This window comes from Callorhinus ursinus, unplaced genomic scaffold, assembly GCF_003265705.2.
Source record: "Callorhinus ursinus isolate GAN/ISIS: 27379988/994484 unplaced genomic scaffold, GSC_fseal_2.0 scaffold2, whole genome shotgun sequence".
NCBI classification, from domain to species: domain Eukaryota; kingdom Metazoa; phylum Chordata; class Mammalia; order Carnivora; family Otariidae; genus Callorhinus; species Callorhinus ursinus.
The window spans coordinates 54,571,456-54,586,002 of NW_027397064.1; the positions used below are offsets into that span (position 1 = coordinate 54,571,456).

Consider the following 14,547-nt stretch of genomic DNA (forward strand, 5'->3'; position numbering starts at 1 on the left):
TTTACCAGAATTATTATATTTATTTATATAGCTATTTATTATATTACTATATTTATGCGAACGTAGCTACTTTTGCATAAATGTAATGAGCTAACGCAACCCTAAATCACTAGAGCAGTAAACTTACAGTTTTTCAAAACAAAACAAAAAACCCACTCACAATTGTCTCATCCCATGGTGTATATATTGCCCTTTCACAGCTGGCTAACAAGGATATGTACTTTCTGAAGCTATAAATAATATGTGTGAATAAAACAACATGGAAAACATGAATGATGCTATGTTAAGTAAAAAGAGCAGAATTGGAAATGTGCTTTATTGTGAATACAACTACGTAAAAATGTATATGAAAAGAAATATTTCTCAAATGTGATAAAGCCTTGATACAATAGGGTGGGATTTTGATTTTTTTTTCTTTTTGTTGTTTTTCAAACTCTCTGAAATATTTTTGTGCCACTTTTGCCATTTAAAAAAAAAAGTGTTTTTATCACCCTGGATAGAACTTCTATAAGGTGACTAATATGGCAAGTGCTCTGATATGTCTACATCTAGGCCTTGCATAATATAGGCCTCATTAGCCTTAATGATACTGCCAAGCATTTATCTTAGACCAGCTTCACGTTCCATAGCAGAGATTCACGTCCACAGTAATAATGAGAGAAGAGCACATGCAGATAATAGAACAACTTCCAAAATACCTTATTGTTTGCATGTCCTCATGTGAGACTGTGTGCAGATAGGCAAGCACGTCTCATGGTGTGACTACTATTGTTTAATACTGTGTGATGTGTGATGGAAACTGGCAAATTTTGTAGGTCAGCTGTAGACACTCTTGCTTTTGATGATAGTTTGGCATTGGTTTTAAACTTTATCTAAGTTATCATATTTTACCTTATAACCCTTACACAAAGCCGAAGAGTTGGTGGTGGTGATTAAGAAGGCTGAAGCAAGAGTGTCTACAACATGAGTGTCAAAAACACAGTAAAGAGATGGGCCTAAGACAACAGAAATTTGAAAGCACTCCCGAGCACTTGGAGTCACTTTGAGAGAAATGTTCCCATGCTGGAGAACTAGGTCACCTCTGATATAATGTCAGCATCTAGAAGATTATGCCCAATGACATGGCCACCAATATTTTCCTTTGCCTTCTTTTTAAATTAGAATCTATCTTAGAGAATGAGATTCATTTCACTAATTCATTCATCAAGTATTTATTGGACCCCATTTTGCAATGTTGGGCCCTCACCTACATCATGGAGATACTATAGTGAGCAAAATTCAGTGTCTGCTCTGAATTACAATCCAGTTGGAAAGATGGTTAGGCCAACAAGCCGTTTAGACAAGTGTAACAAGTGCTATGAAAGAGTGTATGGGCGCCTGGGTGGCTCAGTTGGTTAAGCATCTGCCTTCAGCTCAGGTCATGATCTCAGGGTCCTAGGATCGAGTCCTGTGTCGGGTCCTTGCTCAGCAGGGAGTCTGCTTCTCCCTCTGCCCCTCCCCGCTGCTTGTGCTCTCTCTCTCTCTCTCAAATAAATAAATAAAATCTTTTTTAAAAAAAGGAAAGAAAGAAAGAGTGTCTGCACCCATTTAAAGTCATAGACAATGTTACCTAAGAAATGTTTCAAGTTGTCATGTTGACATAGCTACCACAACTCTTCAGTATAAGTGAAATGCCCTTGCCAGGATACCAAATTTAAATATATGAAAAATAACTTCTTGGCCTGGTGTGAAGTACACCTTCAGTAATCCAAAAGCTTGCCAACTATCTTACACAAAACTTTATTTTGGCACATGTTTACATTTTACAGTCTTTAAGGGGCACAACATCCTTTTTTCATGGTAATTCTTAATTTTTTCCTTTCCAGATAAAATGAAAACATTTCACTATATCATTCTTCAAATGAAATTCAATTTGAAGCAACCATCTTAAGCTGTTGCTCAGTTCAAATTTCAGTGTGAAATATTTGGTAACTTGCCAGCTTCCTTTTTTTTTTAAAGAGTATCCCAGAAACTCAAATGGAATAGAAACAACTAATATTGGGTAGCAGCACCTCTTGCCAATTACAGCAATGGTTTCCATTTTGTCTCTGGAAAATTTTTTATAAGTGACTGAATATTTCTGTCTTCACTGTTGAACCCAGTCATTCACATGAACCCACATGAATTTTATCTAGATTTATTTAGATTTTTTGGTAATTTTTTAATTTAAATTCAATTAACTAACATATATTATTACTTTCAGAGGTAAGGGTCAGTGATTCATCAGTCTTATATAACACCCAGTGCTCATTACATCACGTGCCCTCCTTAATGTCCATCACGCAGTTACCCCATCCCTCCACTCCCCTCTAGCAACCCTCAGTTCCTATGATTAAGAGTCTCTTATGGTTTGTCTCCCTCTCTGATTTTGTCTTGTCTTATTTTTTCCTCTCTTCCTCTATGGTCCTCTGTTTTGTTTCTTTAATTCCACATATGAATGAGATCACATGATAATGGTCTTTCTCTGATTGACTTATTTCGCTTAGCTTAATACCCTCTAGTTCCATCCACATCATTGCAGATGGCAAGATTTCTTTTTTTTTTTTTTGATGGCTGAGTAGTATACCATTGTGTGTGTGTGTGTGTGTGTGTGTATTATATATATTACATCTTCTTTATCCATTCATCTGTCAGTGTACATCTGGGCTCCTTCCATAGTTTGGCTATTGTGGACATTGCTGCTAGGAACATTGGGGTGCAGGTGCCCTTTCGGATCACTACATTTGTATCTTTGGGGTAAATACCCAGTAGTGCAATTGCTGGATCATAGGGTAGCTCTATTTTCAGCTTTTCGAGGAAACTCCATACTGTTTTCCAGAGTGGATGCACCAGCTTGCATTCCCACCAACAGTGTAAGAGGGTTCCCCTTTCTCCACAACCTTGCCATCATCTGTTGTTTTCTGAGTTGTTAATTTTAGCCATTCTGACTGGTGTGGGGTGATATCTCATCATGGTTTTGATTTGTATTTCCCTGATGCCAAGTGATATTGAGCATTTTTTCATGTGTCTGTTGGCCATTTGTATGCCTTCTTTGGAGAAATGTCTGTTCATGTCTTCTGCCCATTTCTTGACTGGATTATTTGTTCTTAGGGTGTTGAGTTTGATACGTTCTTTATAGATTTTCGATACTAGCCCTTTATCTGATATGTCATTTGCAAATATCTTCTCCCATTCTGTTGGTTGTCTTTTGGTTTTATCGACTGTTTCCTTTGCTGTGCAAAAGCTTTTTATCTTGATGATATCCCAATAGTTCATTTTTGCCCTGGCTTCCTTTGTCTTTGGAGACATGTCTAGCAAGATGTTGCTGCAGCCGAGGTCACAGAGGTTGCTGCCTGCGTTCTCCTCTAGGATTTTTTTTATTAATTTTATTTTATTATGTTATGTTAGTCACCATGCAATACATCATTAATTTTTGATGTAGTGATCCATGATTCATTGTTTTCGTATAACACCCAGTGCTCCATGCAGTACATGCCCTCCTTAATACTCATCACCAGGCTAACCCCTCCTCCCCCCTCCCCTCTAGAACCCTGTTTGTTTCTCAGAGTCCATAGTCTCTCATGGTTCGTCTCTCCCTCCAATTTCCCCCCTTCATGTTTCCCTTCCTTCTCCTAATGTCCTCCCTGCTATTCCTTATGTTCCACAAATACGTGAAACCATATGATAATTGACTTTCTCTGCTTGACTTATTTCACTTAGCATAATCTCCTCCAGTCCCATCCATGTTGATGTAAAAGTTGGGTATTCATCCTTTCTGATGGCTGAGTACTATTCCATTGTATATATGGACCACATCTTCTTTAACCATTCATCTGTTGAAGGGCATCTCGGCTCTTTCCACAGTTTGGCTATTGCGGACATTGCTGCTATGAACATTGAGGTGCATATGGCCCTTCTTTTCACTACATCTGTGTCTTTGGGATAAATACCCAGGAATGCAATTGCTCGGTCATAAGGTAGCTCTATTTTTAATTTTCTGAGGCACCTCCACACTGTTTTCCAAAGTGGCTGTATCAACATGCATTCCCACCCACAGTGTAAGAGGGTTCCCCTTTCTCCACAACCTCTCCAACATTTGTTGTTTCTTGCCTTGTTAATTTTTGCCATTCTAACTGGTGTAAGGTGGTATTTCAGTGTGGTTTTGATTTGAATTTCCCTGATGGCTAATGATGCTGAACATTTTTTCATGTGTCTGTTAGCCATTTGTATGTCTTCTTTGGAGAAGTGTCTGCTCATGTCTTCTGCCCATTTTTTGACTTGACTATTTGTTTTTTGGGTGTTGAGTTTGAGAAGTTCTTTGTAGATCTTGGATACCAGCTTTTTATCTGTAGCGTCATTTGCAAATATCTTCTCCCATTCTGTGGGTTGCCTCTTTGTTTTGTTGACTGTTTCCGTTGCTGTGCAGAAGCTTTTTATCTTGATGAAGTCGCAAAAGTTCATTTTTGCTTTTGTTTCACTAGCCTTTGGAGATGTATCTTGAAAGAAGTTGCTGTGGCCGATGTCAAAGAGGTTACTGCTTATGTTCTCCTTTAGGATTTTGATGGATTCCTGTCTCACATTAAGGTCTTTCAACCATTTTGAGCTTTTGTGTATGGTGTTAGAGAGTGGTCAAGTTTCATTCTTCGGCATGTGGCTGTCCAATTTTCCCAGCACCATTTATTGAAGAGACTATCTTTTTTTCTACTGGTTATTCTTTCCTGCTTTGTTGAAGATTAGTTGACCATAGAGTTGAGGTCCATTTCTGGGTTCTCTATTCTGTTCCATTGACCGATGAGTCTGTTTTTGTGCAAATACCATACTGTCTCGATGATTACAGCTTTGTAACAGAGCTTGAACTCTGGAATTGTGATACCACCAGCTTTGGTTTTCTTTTTCAACATTCCTTTGGCTATTCGGGGTCTTTTCTGGTTCCATACAAATTTTAGGGTTATTTGTTCCAGCTCTGTGAAAAATGTTGATGGTATTTTGATCGGGATTGCATTGAATGTATAGATTGCTCTAGGTAGCATAGACATTTTAACAATATTTATTCTTCCAATCCATGAGTATGGAACATTTTTCCATTTCTTTGTGTCTTCCTCAATTTCTTTCATGAGTGTTCTATAGTTTTCTGAGTACAGATCCTTTGCCTCTTTGATTAGGTTTATTGCTAGGTATCTTTTGGTTTTTGGTACAATTGTAAATGGGATCAACCCTTTAATTTCTCTTTCTTCTGTCTCATAGTTAGTTAGAAATGCAACTGATGTCTGTGCATTGATTTTGTGTCCCGCCACTTTGCTGAATTGCTTTATGAGTTCTATCAATTTTGGGGTGGAGTCTTTTGGGTTTTCCACATAGAGTATCATGTTATCTGCAAAGAGAGTTTGACTTCTTCTTTGCTGATTTAGATGCCTTTTATTTCTTTTTGTTGTCTGATTGCTGAGGCTAGGACTTCGAGTCCTATGTTGAATAGCAGTGGTGATAGTAGACATCCCTGCCACGTTCCTGACCCTAAGGGAAAAGCTCTTAGGTTTTCCCCATTGAGAATGATATTCACCGTAGGCTTTTCGTAGATGGCTTTTATGATATTGAGGTATGTCTCCTCTATCCCTACACTATGAGGAGTTTGTACTTTGTCAAATACTTTTTCTGTATCTGTTGGGAGGATCATATGGTTCTTATCCTTTCTTTTACTAATGTAGTGTATCACATTGATTGATTTGTGGATATTGAACCACCCTTGCAGCCCAGGAATAAATCCCACTTGGTCGTGGTGAATAATCCTTTTAATGTACTGATGGATCCTATTGGCTAGTATCTTGGTGAGATCTTCTATTTAGTTTTGTCTGTATTTTACTGTCAGTAGAGAACCTAATTCCAAGTATAAAAATTATAAAGAATATCTGCCTCTGCTTTGTTCAAAGTTGTATTAATTTTTCTTTTTAACATTTTATTCATTTATTTGAGAAAGAGAGTGAGTGCACAAGCCGGGGAGAGGGGCAGAGGGATGAGCAGACTCCCTGCTGAGCTCGGAGCTGGTCCTGGGGCTCCACCTGGGGTTTGATCCCAGGACCCCGAGATCATGACCCGAGCTGAAGTCAGAGTCTTAACCAACTGAGCCACTCAGGTGCTACCCAACAGTAGTGTCATCAGGCTAGTCTTCCAATTCAGGAAAAAAAGATATTGCATGTGGAGCACTCAAAGCACCTTAGTTGTATATAGACTGCAAGTGAAGTATCAGAAACTCAAATAAGGAGCCCTTTCACTAGCTTAAGAAAGGATAAGAGAATTAAATGTCTCCACACAGCATGCCCTCATCCAGTTTTGTCCAGAGGATTTATAGATAGACTGAGAGAAGAGAACCCCCTCTCTGAGAGAAGAGAACCTGCCTATATAACGTATCCATAGAAGTGTAGTTGCACACATACCTAAACACAAACAAGAAAAACAAAGAATCTCAATACGTTAAAATGAGGTGAAGATAGAGTGAGCAAAGATGATACCTAAAAGAATAAATTTTAGGGGTGTCTGGGTGGCTCAGTCAGTTGATCTACAGACTTGATCTCAGCTCTGGTCTTGATCTCAGGGTCGTGGGTTTGGGCCCCATGTTGGGATTCACTCAGTGTGGAGCCCACTTAAAAGAAAAAAAAGAATAAATTTTAAAGATAATAATAAAACAATTACTTTGATATCCAATAACAATTTAAAGGTCATATAAGTAGCCTATATATTTTTCTTATGATAAACTATCAATGTATCTTTCCACTTTTATTAATGCCCATTATTTTGTTGAAATGTATGATTACAGCAAGACATAAGGCTTTTAAAAAAAGAATAGCATATTGGAAAACACTTTAAGCTTACCAGCCCTGCCAGATCATATGGTAGTAAGAAAGCATATTAAGGAAAGTGCAAGTCAGATTAAAATGCATTGTAACAGGCTTAAAAGTAAAATTAATATCCTAACCTTCCCAGTAATTTCTAAAACTTCAGTTTTTGAGTTTTAAAGTATATACTCCTAATAGCTGAAGTTGGGTTCTATTTTATCTAGTTGCCTTAACTTTTGTTTTGAATAATTTTAGTCCTATAGAAAATTGCCAAAAATTATACAGTTCACATTTCCTTCACTCAGTTTTCCCTAATATCTATATCTACTAGCAAAACATAATTTTTTATTTTATGTACATACAAAGTTGCCTTTGCAAATGTAATGTATTTGTGTTTATAAAATGTATGTGTATTTGTAAATATAAAATATAACATAGTAAAATTACTGAAACCAAGAAACTAACATTGATGTGACACAATTAACCAAGTTTACCTAGTTTATCCAGTTTTCCCTCTCACTTCCTTTTTCTAATCCAGGTTCCCACATTGCCTTTAGTTACCATGTTTCTAGTCTCCTCCAGTACATGACAGTTTCTCTGTTTTTATTTTTCCTTTGTCTTCCATGACTTTGACACTTTTGAAAAACACTGTTCAGTTATTTTGTAGAATGTTTCTCGATCTGGGTTTCTCTGATATTTCCATGAGAAATTGACATTATATGTTTTTGGTAAAAGTACCTCAGAAGCAGTGTTGTGCCTTTATCAGTATATCATATCAGGGTACAAGTCAATATATCTTATTCCTAGTCATGTTAAATTTGATCCCTTGTTTAAGGTAGTGTCTTTGACTTTTCTTCACCGTACAATTACATTTTTCCTTGTAAATAAGAAGTATATTGTAAGAGATACTTTGAGAGTCTGCAATCTTGGGGCACCTGGGTGGCTCAGTCATTAAATGTCTGCCTTTAGCTCAGGTCATGATCTCGGGGTCCTAGGATCGAGCCCTGCATTGGGCTCCTTGCTCAGCGGGAAGCCTGCTTCTCCCTCTCCCACTCCCCCTGCTTGCGTTCCCTCTCTCGCTGTGTCTCTCTCTGTCAAATAAATAAAATCTTTTAAAAAGGGGGCTGGGGTGCCTGGGTGGTTCAGTCATTAAGTGTCTGCCTTCGGCTCAGGTCATGATCCCAGAGTCCTGGGATCAAGCCCCGCATCGGGCTCCCTGCTCGGCGGGAAGCCAGCTTCTCCCTCTCCCACTCTCTCGCTCTCTCTGTCAAATAAATAAATAAAATCTTTTAAAAAAAAGACTCTGCAATCTTGTTTCTGATCATATTTTGTCCACTAATTTTACTATCTGTTGATGGGTCTTGCCTGCAACAGTTATTACTTTGGCGTTTAACTAATGGTGATTTTTTATTTTTATCGTTCCTTCTACATTTATTGATTAGAATCCTATGGCAAGGAAGCATTATGCCTTCTCCCCTTGTATTTATTTATTTATTCAAGTATTTATGTATTTCAGTATGGATTAATGGATATTTATTTTATCCTATTGATTATAATCCCAAACTATCATTGTTTATTTTCTTGCTCAAATTTCCCCAGACTTGGCTATTGGTAAATTGTCCAAGTTGATTCCTGTGTCTGTTCAAAATACCTCTATTATTTTTTGAGCATTTCCTTATTTTCTGGCACTAGAAGATGTTCCCGGTACATTTTGTATTTTCCCTGCCCTACCTATGGAATCAACCATTTTCCAAAAAACTCGTTTCTTTTAGCAGAGAATGATATTTAGAAACCAAGATCGGGTTGTTAGATATGCCCAATGCTATTGGGTTGTCATTGCTTCCAGGCCCACTCAGTGAACAAAGATAGGAAATATATGTGCATGTAGTAACACATGCACACACACACACATCTATATTTATTTCCAAACTATCTATCTCTCTGTGTGTATGTATATGTTTTATGTTTTACACACACACATACACACACACACATATATATGTAAAACCATGAGTTCATACTAATACTTTAAATTTTAATCCAATACCAAAAAATTCATTCTAGGTTTTTCCCCTTTTATGATTTATAATAATACAAATTTCTTCTTTCTCTGACAGGGAAAAACCTGGCTTTCATTATCCACAATATATTTTCTTATTTGTTCAGTTACAGTATACACATAAAGTAGTTTCAAAATTGCAAGCTCTTATCCCCATGAGAAAAAAAATTACTAAGAAGAGTACAGTATTTCTGTGCAGGATTTTGGGCTTTAGCCTAACAGTTTATGGTCAAAACCTATTTTCGAAGGTTAGTTAGGTTAGTTCTTTTCTTCCACACCTGCTTCAGGGCAATTATGTTATTCATTTAATACACTTAAATTCATTTATTACTTTTCATGTTCCATTTAAGGTTCTCCACAAGTCCTGGATGATTTTACTTCTTTATTTTGCAGGGAGCAGGGAGATTATGTGAAACATTACCATGGTTCTGAGTTGAAGCCATATAAAAAGGCACACACAGATAAGTGTCACTGTTCCTCATTCTTACTACACATTATTTCTACCCATTCGCACTCACTCCCTGGAGGTAACCAATCTCATTTCTGGTTTACCCTTTCTGCATTTCTTTTGTACAAATAAGCAGATATATGTTTATTTTCTTAAAATCTCCTTCCTTTTTACATGAGGTAGTTTATCTCCTTTGGTATATTTCTTTTCTCATAATTTTTTAATGTTCTCCTGGATATTCTTGCCTGTTTATTTTTCCACAAGAACTTTAGTATCAACTTATATAGCTCCATTAAAAAAAAAAAACCTTGTTGATATTTAATTTGGAATTGCATTAAATCTATAAATTGACTTAAAGACATCTTTATAATGTTGACTCATCCTATACAAGAATAGATGATGTCTTTCCATTTGTTCCATTTTTGGCTTTCAGGAGTGTTTTAAATTTGTCATATCTAGGTTTTACACATTTCTCATTATGTATGTTTCTGGGTATTTAATCTTTTTTTTTTTTTGATGTCTGATCGTATTTATTTGTCACTCATAGAAAATCTCATTTTTGACTGGACTCAGACTTAGAGGTAGAGGCTCTCAGAGAGGACAGCCTCTGTCTCTTGGCAATCTGTTCCTGGCATTTTTCTTTGGCCTCCTTCATTCTCTTGGCCAAAAGTTTAGCATATTCTGCAGCCTCTTCCTTATTTTTCTTAGTGCACTGCTTCTTCAAAGCAATACGCTGCCGTTTGTGCTGGAGGACTCGTGGAGTAACAAGACGCTGAATCTTAGGCGCTTTGGTTCTAGGTTTCTTCCCTTCTTTGTTTAGGGGCTTTCTCACAACATACTGGCGGACATCAACTTCTTTAGAGAGATTGAAAAGTTTGCGGATTCTGCTGGCTCTTTTGGGCCCCAGGTGACGAGGCACAGTAGTATCAGTGAGTCCAGGAATATCCTTCTCCCCTTTTTTTACAATGACCAAGTTGAGAACGCTGAGATTGGCATCCACAATGCAACCCCGAACGGATTTGCGCTTTCTCTCTCCAGTCCGCCTTGGTCTATAGCAGGAATGCCCCTTACTCAGCAGCAGGCGGACACGACCATGGGTCAAGACACCCTGCTTCATGGGGAAGCCCTGTTTGTCATTGCCACCACTGATTCGGACCACATAACCCTTCCATTCTTCACCCAGAGCATCAGCAGCAACTTCTGTGGCCATACGCTTCTCATAAAAGGTACGAAGTTTGCGTTCATGGTCCACTTCAATGAGTTTCTGGCAGCCAGTAGCTGGGAAAGAGATGTTCAGCTTCATCCTGAAGCAGCCTACCGCCTCCGAGGCGCCACGAAAAAGAGCGTATTTAATCTTTTTTATTGCTACTAACATGGGGCTTTCTCTACTTTTATGAACTGTAAGTGGTTATTGTTTGTGTATATGCACCAACAAGGGTACATATTGTGGGAAGACAAGTGCAAACATGTTGAATTTTAGGTAACAGCAGAATATACAAGTGAAAATGTTCTGGAGGCATTTTGAAATGCAGGACAAGAGCTAGGAGAGATATTAGGGATTGATTTTTTTAAATCTATATATGGGTGGGGCGCCTGGGTGGCTCAGTCGTTAAGCGTCTGCCTTCGGCTCAGGTCGTGATCCTAGGGTCCTGGGATCGAGCCCCATGTCGGGCTCCCCGCTCAGCGGGAAGCCTGCTTCTCCCCCTCCCACTCCCCCTGCTTGTGTTCCCTCTCTCGCTGTGTCTCTCTCTGTCAAATAAATAAATAAAATCTTTAAAAAAAAATAAAAAATAAAAAATAAATAATAAATCTATGTATGGGTGATGATTGAAACCAGAAGGTAGAATGTGATCCTAAGGGAAGAGAGCTACTAAAAAAATAAAAATTAAATTAAAAACTTCAAGCTGAGGCCTGAATGTGGGAGAGCACTCAGGTTTAGGACACAGAAAGGAGGTAGGAGGAACACCAGAATAAGGGAAGTCACAAAGACCAACAAAGAAGAAAGATCCAGAGAGTAAAAGTGGGCCTCTGTGGCAGAAGCTACAAAGACAATGAAACCTGAGCAAATGCCATTAGACGCAGGTAATTAATGTTTTCCAAAGCTTGGTCCCCAGCGTTCTAGTTCCTTCAAGATAGTAATATGTATTCTTCAAAAAATGTTATGGAGATCAAAAAGTTTGGAAAGCACTGATTAATCCAAATTAAATAGGTTTCTTTACTATAGGACTTGTTGGAACTATCAACATGCTCCTGGGAATTCTGAGTTTCCATAATAGAGAATGGTATGCAGATTTCTACACTTCTGTTTTCCAACTAACCTAGAGTTTCCTTAACCAATCTTTTTTTTCCAAAAGAATTTCTCAAGATGAGATGCGTCTTGGAACATACTTTGGAAATGTTAGAGCGCACTGTAAACCAATTTTCTTTAGCCTCCTTTCTGCCCTCAAAGTCAAACACAGAATCTAGGAATTTTATTTCTATTTTACAGGAAACAGACCTTCCTAACTCTGGAAGATTGCCACCAAGTAGTGCTAGTGTTGTCAACCACAGCCACAGCTGAGCAACACACTAGAAGCCACTCTCAAGCAGGCGCCCAGAGCTGGAGACGGCAGGAGGGTGCACTGAGGCCGAGGGGGGCTATGTTGAGGGCAGGGGGGAAGCAAGGAGCCATTTGAGTCAAAAGGCCGAGGAGTTTCTGGAAACTCACAAGCAATCTGGCAGCACAGTTCCCAAGAGGTCTGACCCAGGAGAGCCAGAAAGACTCTCTGGTTCTCAGAAGCAAATCCCCAACCCTGGGAATCCAGAAGCAGCAGGCTCTTTCCAGAAGTGAGCAGCTCCTGCCAGGGTCCTTCCAAACAAAGCTGTGGGGGAGCAACAACCTGGCAGGCAGGGTGGGGACAGGGCTGACTGGGATTCTATCTCTCAAATAGAAAACATCCTAAATAGTACATCATTCTAAATGAAATTTTTTAAATTGAAAACTTTAAATGAAGTCACTCCTCAAGAAATACTTTGTCAGCATAGGAGAAAGTGCTTCTCTCAATAAACACGTTAAAAGAAATTATAGTGACCCTGGAAGACAGCAAAGAGTTGGATGGATTTATAAATCTGTTCACTGAGTTGTAGCGTTCATTTAAATAGAAGTCATGTGCAAAAAGAAATCTTTTGCATGATATTTTGTAGTAAATTAAAAGAAATGACAATTGCTTGATTATCCAATACTAATGCAAGATTCTTAATCTTTTTAAGGCTTAAAGGCACTGCACAGTCTAGAGATAAGTGGATATATAAATGCAGTCCACTGGATCGGTGCTTGCCTCATGGAATTTCACCCAAATTCAGGTCCTAAATTTGATACAGTTGTGAACAAGTCTGAACCAAGCCTGGTAGCCTATTGGAAACCCCATTCCCATCAGTTTGTAGGGTCTGGAATGAGTCTTCTTATTCTAACTGTGGTATCCAGGGCACCCGTACCTACCTGACCTCCACCTTCCCTGTGCATGCCTAATCTGCATTACAGGACTTTTTCCCCAGTTTATTTGGTAACCCATTTTTCTCCTAGATATATATCTGTCCTTAACTCAAGCCCTTTTGACCGGGGTCTTGACAGTCACCCTAGTCCTTGTCAGTAGCTAACCTTGACACCTCCCCAACACCATCACCAGCCCTACACTCTACCATACTGCTGGGGCCTTGCTTCCAACCGGACAGAAATCTCACAACCACTATTCTTTCACCATTTGACTTAAATTATCACCACCTCATGGGAGATCCCTGCCGCGAGGCCTCACCCCAGATATCTGACGTTTTTAGCATAGGCACTAATTGAATAGGATGAAAGTTCGTAACAGTGCCCTGGACGTCATGATTTGGAATGCTGACAACTCCCAACCATCAGTTTTAGCCGTGCTTATGCCCAAATAGGTCCCCTTTCCCAGCAATCTGCCCGGAATGAGGCCCCAAAATACTTTTTAAGAAATTTTAATAACTTGTTCTTTTCTTACGTTCTTAATTTCTTCTTTAGAGTCTACAGTTGTATAAATCAGATATTTTGTAATATCTAACCAATGCTTCCATTAATTGAAGTTCTTGGGGTCTAATCATGCCATATGATGTATTTGCTGACCTTCACTCATAGTAGATTATTTCCTGTGTATTTTATAATTTTAGTCTGTGAGGCTTCCTCTGTGGGAATTATGTGTCGCTATGATTAAAGGCATACCCCTCCAGAAAGGTTTTTCATTTGCTTCTACCAAGCACTCCAGGAGTAATAACAGCCTAGCCTAAACCTCATTTTTTTTTTTGGTTGATTTCTCAGCGTGGGAGAGTTCCTGGGCCCCTACAGATAGTATAAATTCAAACAACAAATCCATATGAGGACTTGTGGTTACAAACTTAAAGTGGGTATGATTTCAGCCCACCTAGAATACAGGTGAAAAACTCCTGGTTGCCTCCTTGTGTTGGTAGACAGATTTTTGCTAGCTTGCCCTTTCTCTGAGGGCACAATTCTTGGGGGCTTTAGCATTGTGGGGGTGTCCAACTTGACACTGGCCCAAAGCCTCTCATGTTCTTGCATGGGATAATAAACCCCAGTTTCTGGGTTAACAAGACCAATAAACTCTCCAGGGCAGTCATAACATCATCTTTGACCACACCGTTTTGATTCTCAATTCAGTCTTCACTTTTGGTCTGTGGGGATGCTTTATTTTACCGATTTCCAAATGTTTTATAATGAGAGACTTTTTCAGGTTGTCTAATCCACAGTTTTGCTGGAAATAGAAGTGTCAGTATGCCTTTTTTATAATGAAAATTTCAACTGGTTACTGTATCAGTATAATTATATATCATTAATATGATTTTTATATAGATAAAAACTACCTTCAAGAAAAATAATACAAGGCCTTGCAATGATGTATTTGAGAGACTATCTCCCTAAAGTTTATATATTTGATATAAATCAGAAATCCTAGAAAATAACTTCTGCTCTGTGAAATAACAAAATATCATTCATTTCTTGTTATCCTTTTCCATGTTCTTGGTATATCCACTACCACTCTGGGTTAGACCCTTATCTCATGCCAGGATTTATGAAATAGACTCTTAATTAATTTTCACATTTCCAGTCTCTCTCAGCTCCAAATCATGCCACAGATAACCACCAATTAATCTTCCTAAAAATACTGCTCTTGCAGTAA

At 38.5% G+C, this 14,547-nt stretch overlaps 1 protein-coding gene across 1 annotated transcript; it reads right to left on the reverse strand.

Moving 5' to 3' along the window:
* Positions 1-9,891: 9,891 nt before the first annotated feature.
* On the reverse strand, positions 9,892-10,689 carry LOC112807067 (small ribosomal subunit protein eS6-like). The gene has a single exon (XM_073882078.1). It carries the CDS (start codon positions 10,653-10,655, stop codon positions 9,906-9,908), a length of 750 nt encoding a protein of 249 aa, XP_073738179.1. The 5' UTR covers positions 10,656-10,689; the 3' UTR covers positions 9,892-9,905.
* Positions 10,690-14,547: the final 3,858 nt, after the last annotated feature.